This window comes from Onychomys torridus, chromosome 3 (genome assembly GCF_903995425.1).
Source record: "Onychomys torridus chromosome 3, mOncTor1.1, whole genome shotgun sequence".
Taxonomy (NCBI): Eukaryota; Metazoa; Chordata; class Mammalia; order Rodentia; family Cricetidae; genus Onychomys; species Onychomys torridus.
Window position 1 is genome coordinate 127,179,994 of NC_050445.1, and position 12,287 is coordinate 127,192,280.

General features: G+C 44.1%; 1 protein-coding gene across 4 annotated transcripts in view; it reads left to right on the plus strand.

Annotated features, from left to right (window-relative positions):
- Window positions 1-10,988, plus strand: part of Kdm3a (lysine demethylase 3A) — a 43,272-nt gene extending 32,284 nt beyond the window's left edge. For all 4 annotated transcript variants that reach the window (XM_036181799.1, XM_036181797.1, XM_036181798.1 and 1 more), the window contains exons 17-26: window positions 1,823-1,995; window positions 2,284-2,517; window positions 3,747-3,918; window positions 4,609-4,702; window positions 5,361-5,491; window positions 7,288-7,407; window positions 7,486-7,625; window positions 9,043-9,219; window positions 9,305-9,439; window positions 10,155-10,988. In XM_036181799.1, coding sequence (XP_036037692.1) covers window positions 1,823-1,995; window positions 2,284-2,517; window positions 3,747-3,918; window positions 4,609-4,702; window positions 5,361-5,491; window positions 7,288-7,407; window positions 7,486-7,625; window positions 9,043-9,219; window positions 9,305-9,439; window positions 10,155-10,235 — 1,457 coding nt within the window. In that variant the 3' untranslated portion in view covers window positions 10,236-10,988. The remainder of the gene's footprint in view (window positions 1-1,822; window positions 1,996-2,283; window positions 2,518-3,746; window positions 3,919-4,608; window positions 4,703-5,360; window positions 5,492-7,287; window positions 7,408-7,485; window positions 7,626-9,042; window positions 9,220-9,304; window positions 9,440-10,154) is intronic.
- The last annotated feature ends 1,299 nt before the right edge of the window (window positions 10,989-12,287 follow it).

The following is a 12,287-nucleotide window of genomic DNA, read 5'->3' on the forward strand; positions in this document are numbered from 1 at the left end:
ATGGCATTCATAACACTGTTTATGCAGCAATTTAGGTGGAGTTGAAATCATTTTGGCAAGAATGGAGTGGTGTCGAGACTTTTATGCTATTCCTACTGACATAGCATACATTTATATGGTGCATTCTAGTTACTTTCCCCTTGTTCTTTATCTCCCTCCTACCCCCGACAGTCCTGCCTCTTCCCTTCAGATTTCTTTCAATGACTTTTTATTTTGTTAGTTACAGAGTTTAACTAGGGCATGTCTATGTAAGTCATGGGTTTGAAACTAGCTGTTAGAACCTAGCTAGCTCTGCAGTGTGTGCTGTACTATATCTCCCCCTCTACTAGACTCTTTATTTAGTTCATCAGTGATGCGCCCCACCCCACTCATAGCTAACTGTTGGGTGGCCTGATCTGTGTGGCCAGTGCCAGTAGGGGATGTAGGCTGTGATTCATGGCTATGGCTGTGTGGTACTGAGAAGGCATTTCAAAGGCCTCTGTCTTTCTATTTTCTGGTTCTTAATTCCTTGTGCTCCCTTCTGTGTGTCCTGATCCTTGAGGAGGTCTCCGACTTGTTTTAAGTGATGGTTCTTGTCCTGTCTTGTCTTAGTCTCAGTGTGCTGTCTACTCTTGCATCCTTGTCTCAGAATGGCTTGATGTAAATACAAAGACATGGGCTTTGGAATCATATAAAGTTAGACAAGAATTTAGGTAATTTTGCTTTCTGGAAAAAGAAAAATTGTAAATCAGTTCGTTCATGCAGACATCTTAAAATTTTTCTGAATCAGATCTGATATCATAAATAATTGTATGAATGGCCATACTCAGATATGTACATGTAATTGAACATCTAAAAGTTGAAGAAGAAAGTCATGTGATGAGATGTAGAAAAACTGAAGTTTAACACCTGTAACTTTTATGGAACTCTGAAATTGAGACTAGACGAGAACATCATTAAGGGTTTCTCTAGAAAAAGTGCTCACAGCAAGCATTATAAATAATGATTTTGGGGGTATGGTGAGGAAACACCTCACTATGTTGTCCAGTTTGGTCTTCCATCCCTGCGCTTAGTTGATCCTCCTGCTTCAGCCTCCTTAGCTAGGACAGAGGTGGATAAACGCTACACTTGTCTTAACTTGTTTTGAAATTGTTTTAAGAGATTCCTTGTACTTGGGAACAAGATGAAGGTTCTTGTCGTTTGAAGCACTCTACTGGGAGCCCTGACCAGTGTGATAACAGCATACACAATACTATAATCTACCATTTATGGTGCTGGAGAGATGTAGGCCTTCTGAGTGCTCGCTGCCTTTAGAGAGGACCTGGGTTGATTCCTAGCATCCTCATTCACTCATCCACATACACTCCCAACTCCCTTCATGGGGATCAGACACATATGCAGTCAAAGGACCCACATCCATAAAATGAAAGTAAAAACCACGTGTGGTTTTCTGGTTTCCCCCTGCATATTTGATTTTTTGAACTCTTTTTTTTTTTTTAATAATTTATTTTTTTTATTTGCAATTGTGTTTTGCTGCATGTACATAGACTGTGAGGATGGTCAGATCTTGGAGTTACAGACAGTTGTGAGCTACCTTGTGGGTGCTGAGACTTGAGCCCAGGTCCTCTGGGAGAGCAGTCAGTGCCCTTAACCACTGAGCCATCTCTCCAGCCCCTGAACTCTTACCAACACACATTGTTAGTGTTTATCCTTGTAGAGGGTTTTTGTTTGTTCTTGTTTTGTTTTGTTTTAGGAGAGGGAGCTACACCCTGAACCCATTCTAATAGGGACTAACAGGGAGTTTGCCTTGAATACACATCTGGATGTTTTGTTTTTGTTTTAGAAAAACAGCTGACTATGCCAGTTTTAAAGAATGAAATCAAATGCCTTCCACCCCTGCCCCCTTTGAACAAGTCCAGCACGGTCCTCCATACTTTTAACAGCACAATTTTGACACCTGTGAGCAACAATAATTCTGGATTCCTCCGAAATCTCTTGAATTCCTCCACAGTGAAGGTATGTGCTTGTTTTATTACTTGTCCTCTGACGACTGGAGCAGGAAAGGTGGTGTGGGTCATGTGTCTTCACAGGTGCTCCGCAGGTTCCTAGGGATGCCATGGGCACTTTCCCTTCAACCCAGGTGTGCAGGTGTGCAAGTTGAGAGCTTGCTTCTTCGTCTGGTTCTCTGATGGTCTCTTGTGGATATGTGATACGTGTTTGTCCTATCATTATAGAGATACAGAGGTTTTTTTCCCAACCATAGAGAATGGCATAGTTAAGATTTGTGTTCTTTATCAAATTCAGACAGAAAATGGACTAAAAAACACACCCAAAATCCTTGATGACATCTTTGCCTCTTTGGTGCAAAACAAGACTTCTGATTTACCCAAGAGGCCTCAGGGCCTGACAATCAAGCCCAGCATTCTTGGCTTTGACACCCCTCACTACTGGCTGTGCGATAACCGCCTGCTGTGCTTGCAAGACCCCAACAACAGGAGCAACTGGAATGTGTTCAGGGAATGCTGGAAGCAAGGGCAGGTAAGAGTGGCCTCTGTCCCCGTCGTCCCTGTCCTGTCCCTTTCCTGTGGCAGACTTCGGCTGATCCCATCCCTGACCACTTTCCCTCCTTGGCAGTGTCTGTTTCCTCTCCTCCTGGGTTTGTGTGTGGTTGGGGTGGATGTGGCTGTGTCTTGTAGAAACCGACTCAACTGTATTCTTTCCCACTCAGAATTGCTTTCAGCCAGCCATTTCTTGGGGTTTGATGGGAGACAGGCTTGAGTGACCTTATGTGATCAACCTCAACAATGAAAGTGACTAAGAAGCTGTTGGGTTTGAGATTTAAAAAGAAAGTCACACATCCCCTTTGGTGGATTAACCTGTGCTTGGGGCTGGGGGGACGAGTCAGTGGTTGAGAGCTGCTGCTGCTGCAGAGGACCTGAGTTCGTTCCCAGCCCCATGACTGGCTTGCAGCTGCCTGTGTCACCGTCTTCCAGCCTCTGGGTGTCCCTGAACACAGCTGGCAAGACAAGCATAAAGGCACCCAGATGGACAGAGTCCTGTGCTGAAGGCAGTTCTGCACGGGCCATGGCCATATAATGTCACCCTGGAATCGGGGTGTCCTCACCTATGGTGTCTGCTCTCAAGGGCGGCTCCGTTGGCTCTTCAGTTGTGGTTGGTCCCATCACAGTGTTCATGGCCTTCTGGGTAGCACTTTTTGGCCTATATGTCATGTTCGTACACACCCAGCCTGGTGTTGTGCCTTGGGGGCTGTCAGAAGAGTGATCCTTTCTCCTAGCAGCGAAATAATCCAGGGATTCTTTTTTTTTCCCTTGGAGCTGAGGATTGAACCCAGAGCCTTGCACTTGCTAGGCAAGCGCTCTACCACTGAGCTAAATCCCCAATCCCCAATTTTTTTTTGTGTGTGTGTGTGGGAGGTTTCGAGACAGGGTTTCTCTGTGTAGCTTTGGAGCCTGTCCTGGAACTCACTCTGTAGACCAGGCTGACCTTGAACTCACAGAGATCTGCCTGCCTCTGTCGTCCTGTCCCCCCCAGTGCTGGGATTAAAGGCGTGCGCCACTACCACCCAATCCAGGGATTCTTACACACGGCAAGAGCAAAGCATGTAGCAGCAGGTGGATAGTGAGGATACAGCCACTGTAAACTCGGAGGACTTAGATGGCATTTCAGCAGCTGAGACTGAGGACAAGCTGCTCAAAGAGGGCAGAACTGGTAGAGGTCAGACTTACATCTCCTCCTCCTTCCTTTAGCCAGTGATGGTGTCGGGGGTGCATCACAAATTAAACACTGAACTCTGGAAACCCGAGTCCTTCAGGAAAGAGTTTGGTGAGCAAGAAGTGGACCTAGTCAATTGTAGGACCAATGAAATCATCACAGGAGCCACAGTAGGAGACTTCTGGGACGGATTTGAAGATGTTCCAAGTACGTATTATAAAGATCTTTTAAAGAGGTTAAGGATATGTAAAGAGGGGACATGGGAATGGCAGGAGCCTATGGATTCAGGACTTCCAAATTTGCTGTCTCTTTCTTCTCTTTGTTTTTACAAAGTTTATGCATTTGAACTAGCTGCCGCTGATGGTGCTACTAGTATAGGAGAGCAGTTCTGACTAAACCTGATCTGTGTAGTCCAGAAGATGGGGCAGAGAGGACACTGCTGGGCCCTCTGGTCCCTGAACCGGAGGAGGGAGGTGGTCTCAACTCTTTCTGAGTAAAACAAGCTGTTTCTGTTCCACGCCGACTTTAGGAGATTGGAGGTTGCTTTGGAGTCCCCTTCCCCAGGGTTTTGATTGTGAAGGAAGGTGGTGGGTAGTCGAGGTGGTGCTGGTACTTTCACAACACTTCCAAGAAACAAAATCCGGGTTCCAGGGACAAGTTTTGTGTGTTCAAAAACAGGAACCCAGTAGGCCTTAACTAGCAGTCTTTACTTTGCTCTCTCCAAGGTATAGCTTTATTTCTTGAAGCCGTAAAAATGAGAGTTGGCAATTGGCAAAAGGGGAATAGCAAAGTTGTACAGATAAAATACTCTATTTGCAATATTAAGGTATAAACTAACTTAACATTTTTTGTTTCTGAAGTATGAATAACAATTCTTTTATTCTGGTTAATCTCAAGACCGTTTGAAAAATGAAAAAGAAAAAGAACCAATGGTGTTGAAGCTTAAGGACTGGCCACCAGGCGAAGACTTCAGAGACATGATGCCTTCCAGGTATGGCTTCAGGTGTGGCTGAGCTAATTCTGTCCTTTGCTTGGTAATACTTCTCTCCAGTAGTGGGAAAGTGTAAGACAGCTTCATGATTTTATTTGTTCTGATATCTATATCTATATCTATCTGTCTATCTATCAGATATAGTTACATTGTATATGTACCCTTAGGAGATGAGTATATTTTTAAATGAAATGGAAAGGTGTAATGACCTTAGATCTGGCTAATGAATGGTCTGCGTATTTAATATGGAAGTGCCCTGCCCTGAAGACTTGAGACTGGTTTTCAGGCAGTCTTGGGAATCACACAGCAGAGCTCCCTTACTAACCACTAAGACATCTGAATTGGTAGATCCATTTTCTTGGGTTAAGTGTAAAACCTTCGAAAGGAGCCTCATCACTAAGGAGTAAAGTGTCACCTGAGTGCTAGCTCCCCTCAGGAAGCACGTATCAGCTCTGTAGCCTGAAACATTCCAGATCATTTTGACACATCCGTGTGGCACAGGAAAGACGATGTCTCTTGGTGACTGCTGTAGTCTAGATACCAAGTAGCCCTCGCTGTCTCCAATCCTCTCTTTTGTGGAGAAGGGGACAAAGGAAGTCTTAGAGTACTAGAGTAGAAAAGCAACCTTGCTCTGCAAATTCTTGGTTTCTTGTTCTAGATTTGATGATCTGATGGCCAACATTCCACTACCCGAGTACACCAGGCGAGATGGCAAACTGAATCTTGCCTCTAGACTGCCAAACTACTTTGTACGGCCAGACCTGGGCCCCAAGATGTACAATGCTTATGGTAAGAAGGAAATGTTTAATTGAACATAATGGAAATAAAACAAGGCATTTGTAAAGATGCTGTGCTTGAGAACAGCCAGACACTGCCTTAGTCTTATTCACATGCACATGTACTTGCTTTTTGGCACAGCTGCAGTTTTAAGGCAGATTGCAATTTTATGCTTTTCTGTCTTCAGCATCTAACTTTAATTGCAGAACCTTCACATTGTGTGGTCATTTGAATCTTGGTGATATCTAGGTCAGTTTTGCTAGCCTTTTCAATTCTCAGTATTTGTTTTTAACATTTCTGACTTTAAGTCTTTTAGCAGCAGGTAGATCTGTTTCTCCCAGACACCAATAGGTGGCACCGTTGTGCAAATGCTTTCCTTAGGGAAAAACTTCTGAGACTCATTGGGATTTGGAGAGGGAGGTAGTTGTGGAATCCTGGTTCCATTCAAGTTGAGGCTGCCTCATTTAGAGGCTGCTTTCAGTATGGTAGGTTGAGTAGGAGTCAGTTTATTTTTGCTTTGTTACAACCCTTCATTTTACCCAGTGTTGCACTAGCCAAAACAGCCTGCAGTCCCTGGCTACCATTCTCTTTGGACACTGTTCCTCCCAGCTCCACCCCAAGTCTCTCGTCCTTAGTCATGGTCTTTGAGGTCTTTGTTTATCATTCTCTCATATGTATAACTCTATCAAATATTTTTCTGGGGCTAGAGAGGTGGCTTAGTGGTTAAGAGTGCTTGCTGCACTTCAGAGGACCTTGGTCAGTTCCCAGCACCCCTGTCAGCAGCTCACACTGCCTATATAACTCCAGCTCCAGAGGATCCCATGACCTCTGACCTCTGTGGGTACATGCACACATGTGACATATACTCAACACAAACTCATACACATAAAAATGTTTTCAAGAGAGCGAATCTATTTTTTGTCATAGTATTGTCCATAGCCTGCTTTTGAGCTTTATGTTAAGTAGAATCTGACTTTCAAAATACTTTGTGGTCATACATAACTTTCATCTTATTTCTGACACGGTAATTGCTTTTTAAGCCTGTTTTGTACTTCTTACCATAGGAGTATCTAAACTCATCTAAAACTTGAGTGTCTAGTACAAAGGCTCATGTGCTCATCATCCAGTGTAAACCAGTCAGCTCTTTACTCTGGTGGTTTCATTGTGTCTTCCCTTTATAGTGTTCCTTTATCATTGTAAAGCACATTTCAAATTCCATGATTTGAAGCAAATATCTAAGGCTTTACCTGTTCCTAGGGCTGGTGTTTCAGCAAGGTAGAAACAAAACAAAGTGTTGCTGGCTGGCTTCTAGGTTGTCCCACTAGGTTGTCCCAGGTTGGCACAAACCCACCACTCCTCAGTTGTATCCTCCCTCAAATGGCAAGCACTAGCAAGCCAGAAATGAAACCTTTCTGAGGCTGCCAGGCCTGTGCCTGCCGTGCTCTAGAGGGAGAGTCCTGGTGTCAGAAGTGCCCAGTGGCCACTGAGCAGGGGAGCTTTGTCCTGTGGATACATTGTGAGCACTGCAGGTGATTCAGTGTGCTGAGGAGTATTCCCTCCTACTGAGTGGAGCTGCCTCAGGTTGCACTGTGTGTGTGGAAGCAACTCCCAGTGAACTCCTTGAGGGAGCTTAGCTGATGTCTTTGTCTCTGAGCCTCCATTGGTTATGAAGCCAAAGCTTGACCTTAGCTGTTTCTGGAAACGTCCTTTGAGCAAATCTTTCCTTCAGGTCATGTCACCGCTCTGATCCCTCACTTGTGTTCTTGGTTCCAAGTATCCTGGTACACTCGGGCATTTTATTTTTACAGGATTGATCACTCCTGAAGATCGGAAATATGGGACCACAAATCTTCACTTAGATGTATCTGATGCAGCTAATGTTATGGTTTATGTGGGAATTCCCAAAGGACAGTGTGAGCAGGAAGAAGGTAAGGTCTAAAACATGGAAGCTGGGCTTACTGTCTGAGTGAGGACCTGGGGTTCACACTTGTTTTCTCTTGCTCTAGAAGTCCTTAGAACCATCCAAGATGGAGATTCTGATGAACTCACAATTAAGCGATTTATTGAAGGAAAAGAGAAGCCGGGAGCCCTCTGGCACATATATGCTGCTAAGGACACGGAGAAGATAAGAGAATTCCTTAAAAAGGTGTGTTTCTTACTCTGTGCCATGTGAGGAGAGCATAAGAATAGAAATACCGTAAATTACCACATGATGCAAATCCATATCAATTGGATGGGCTGTCAGTGGTTGCTAAGAAACCAGGATTCTAAAAAGGGGAGAATTTGTTTTCTGTGGTAATGCATTGGGAGATTTTTGTTCTATCTTCAGTTGAGTTTGTCTGATCATCACCTGGCATCTTTTTTTTTTTTTTTTTTTTTTTTAAATACTGCCTTGAAAATATGGGCATTTCATTAGTTCATGAGTCAGTGTTGGGCCCTAAGCTATCATGTTCTCAACACATCTCTGAAATCTATTGGTTTTATTTTCAGTTGGTGAGAGACCCTGCAGTTGGGAGGACTCTGTCACTGTGTGCTGTAGAGGGCAGCAGCAGTTGGGAGGACTCTCACTGTGTGCTGTAGAGGGCAGCAGCAGTTGGGAGGACTCTGTCACTGTGTGCTGTAGAGGGCAGCAGCAGTTGGGAGGACTCTGTCACTGTGTGCTGTAGAGGGCAGCAGCAGTTGGGAGGACTCTCACTGTGTGCTGTAGAGGGCAGCAGCAGTTGGGAGGACTCTGTCACTGTGTGCTGTAGAGGGCAGCAGCAGTTGGGAGGACTCTGTCACTGTGTGCTGTAGAGGGCAGCAGCAGTTGGGAGGACTCTCACTGTGTGCTGTAGAGGGCAGCAGCAGTTGGGAGGACTCTGTCACTGTGTGCTGTAGAGGGCAGCAGCAGTTGGGAGGACTCTGTCACTGAAGTTGCGTGTAGGTTCCTGGCCCTGGAAAGATGGACCTTTCTATCTATCTTAAACTCATTCAGTGGTGAGGCTGCTGGTTGCACACCAGGGATATTTGACTGACATTCTCTAGTCATACCTGAGTCATAGAAACATTCCTGGCCCATTTGTGGTCCTGACATCAAGTAGGTCCTTTAACAGCCAGTTGCTAGAATTCTAGTGTTTCTGTTAAAAATTGACTCTTTGACCTGCTGATCACCATATTCCCTTGATAATGTCACTTTTTTGAGTATGCTTTTTCAGACACTGAACGTGGAATAAAGAAGTAACTGTGTCTTTGAAACTGTTTCATAACTCAGACTAGTAAGTGTTTATGGACCTTCAATAAGTGCAAGACAAGTTGGTTCATAAGGAATCTACTTACATTTAAAAATTGGACCTACACTATTGTCCAAGAACATAGCCAGGCTGTAGGAAACGACAGCAGGCAGGCTAGGTTTCCTCTGATTCTGATTCATTCTGTCCATGTGTTTGAGCGCTGTTTCTGCCAGTGGGAATGCAGAGCTTGGTGGCGGCCAGATGCTTATTGAGTGCTTGTATTTTGGGAAGGGAAAACACCCTCTTTGTTTCTTGGCATTTGCTAAGTTGTACTATTTTTAATGTATTGTGTAGGTATCAGAAGAGCAGGGTCAAGAAAACCCTGCAGACCACGATCCTATTCATGATCAGAGCTGGTATTTAGACCGATCACTAAGAAAGCGCCTGTATCAAGAGTATGGAGTTCAAGGCTGGGCTATTGTACAATTTCTTGGGGATGTGGTATTTATCCCAGCAGGAGCGCCACATCAGGTCAGTGCCAGTTATTAATTCCTATTTATTGCCTTTCTGCTGTGAAATTGTGGGTTTGTTACAGCTGTGGCTTGGTGTTTTTCAGGTTCATAACTTATACAGTTGTATCAAAGTGGCTGAGGACTTTGTGTCTCCAGAGCATGTTAAACACTGCTTCTGGCTTACTCAGGAATTCCGTTATTTGTCACAGACTCACACCAACCACGAAGATAAATTACAGGTAAAGCAGCACCAATTCCTGGTCCTTGCTGCCTATGGCTTCATGACCAGGAGTGACCTTCTAAGAGGTTAGAACAGTGACAGAGCCACAAGCCCAGAGGAAGCCCCACCCTCGTCACAGGCACTGAATGTCTTTAGTAGTGAAATGGATGACGACTTCTGGTCCCTGGCTTAGCCGCTAACCGTGGGTCTGGAACACAGTGCCTGGCCTTCCATGCTGTGGTGGTTTTGTCACAGCGATGGAGCAGGGCTGAGTGAACACTGGGATCAGAAGGGGTGTTTTCAGAGATGTCATTTGAGAGGTGACTTCAGCATACTGTGTGTGGTGGCTCACCGGCTGTCCCAGCTACTCTAATCCAGAGGCTGAAGGGGATTTTAGGGCTTGAAGTCACCCTGAGCTACAGCAAGATCACAATTCAAACCCAATTAACTGAATTAATACATATTGCTTCATATTTGAAAACTACAGTAATTGTTAAAAGTCTGATTGGCCAAAACCAGTTAAGGGGAAAAAAGAGCTTTGTAAGTTCTCCAGAGACGGCATGGATTGTATGTATGTGGCATACCAGTCTAGGGGAACCAGGCCCCTTGGCATTACATGTTGAGTATTGACTTCAGTTCTGAGAGAATATAAAAAGTTGTGATTGGCGAGGTTATTCTTAGTGAGGATTTTAGGTTTCCTGAAGGAAGCAGTCATCTTTTTCTTTTATCTCTAGGTGAAGAATGTTATCTACCATGCAGTTAAAGATGCAGTTGCTATGCTGAAAGCCAGTGAAGCCAGTCTGGGCAAACCTTAAGTCCTCTTTGCCATGGAGATGGATTATTGGCAGCTGATCAAACTCTTCAGGCAGGCTTCCTGTGGATTTGAGATTTCATGTTACCTCATCTTCTTTTTTAAAGTACACCCGACTTGCAAGGGTACTGTCTCTAATGTATATTTCTAGTGTTTACAGACACTAAGTGTGTATATGTAGGAACTATTTACAGACCACGCATCCTTATACTGTGACTTCACCTAGTGCAGATCTTCTACCTAGCTGAAGACCTGTTGGCTCTGAAACAATACTTGCAGTTATACCCCAGCTGTTTGTTTGGACAGCTCATTCAAATGGATTTTTTAACTACTAGGGATCACTGCTGAGTTTAATGGGGTTTTATTTTATTTTATGTTAATTGGAGCCCCCTCCCCCACCCACTAGGGTCCAGAAGAGCACCGGAGGGATGACAGCTAATGGTGCAGTTCTAAATGCATTGCATAGGGCTGGCGTTCCATAGCGGAAATAACTACTGTATAATTCTTGGGGTTAACCATCTCTAGCTAATGGAATTTTAATTTAAATGAAGCTTTGCTAATTTTAAGTGGTAAGCATTTTGCATTAAAATATTCATATAATACTTTGGCTTGGTTCACTGGCCTTTTTCTGTGTTTGCACACCTTCTAGAAAATGTAGGCCTAAAATATTGGTGCGGGAGCCTTTCTTAAAAGTGACTAATACAACACACTGACCTGTCCTGCTTTTGTGAAGAGCTACCACATTTGGAAATTGGAACTAACCAAAACCCAGTGACTGGTAACTGCTCCTGATGAGTCCTTGTCTGTCTTGTGGTCCTGTGTGTACAAAGGAGGAGGCAGCAGTGTTGGATGGGTTAGGACAGTTGGACCTAAGGTTCCCATCTCCATGAAGGGGCAGCATTGGTGAATAAGACACCTTTCTGTGGTCCCTCTCTTGGACTGCTGTAACTGCAGAAGGAGTCTGTTCATCAGTTAAGTAGACAAGGCCTAGAGTGAGGCGTTAACCTGGGGGCTGAGTGGGAGGTCGGTGAAGAATGTCTAAGTCTATAGGAAGTTTTTTGAGGATTTCTTCCAAGCTCTTGTATAGATTTAGATCTAGAATGTGCATTGTTCTTTAGAAATTAGCCATGCCAGAACAATAGAGGGGGGAAGCCACATTCAAGCCTGCTGTAACAGGTCTCCATACAGGATTACAGGCCAAATTTTTCATTTCCTTTTTCTTTTTTTCTTTTTTCTTATTTTAGTTTTTCGAGACAGGATTTCTCTGTGTAGCTTTGCGCCTTTCCTGGAATTCACTTGGTAGCCCAGGCTGGCCTCGAACTCAGAGATCTGCCTGGCTCTGCCTCCCGAGTGCTGGGAATAAAGGCGTGCGCCACCACCACCCGGCAACAGAGCTTAGAAAGGCAAGAGCTTTCACATCCTCCTATACCCCTGAAAAGTTTAAGAGATTCTGGAGTGAGCTAATCCTTATTCTGAAATCTTTAGTATGTTCAAAGAAGAGTGTAGGCAGGCTAGAGAGATGATGGCTCAGTGGTGAAGAGCACCAACTGCTTTTCCAGAGGTCCTGAGTTCAATTCCCAGCACCCACATGGTGGCTCACAACCACTTGTAATGAGATCTGGTGCCCTCTACTGAATGGCCTATAGGGACACATGCAGTACAGAACACTGTGTACATAATAAATAAATAAATCTTTAAAAAAAAAGACCTATTTAAAAAAAAATAGAGTGTAGGAAATGTGTCTAAGATGTCAGAATGATCACATTTGGAAAAAAAGATGCATGTAACTTAAAATGAAGCAGGATAGAAAGTCAGTGTCAGAGGTGGCAAGATGGCCCGCGTTAGAGTAGGAGGGAAACCAACTCCAGTTGTCTCTGGCTGCTGCTGCTTCACATAAACCTTGGCACACATGACCTATATCAGTTAAAACAATAATAAGAATAAAAATACACGAGTAAAGAGTTCTGCAAATTAGAACATTGGGGAAAAAGCAATGTGATAAAACACTGAATATCAGGAAACAAAAAAGATGCTAATTAATATGGAGGACAGAAGA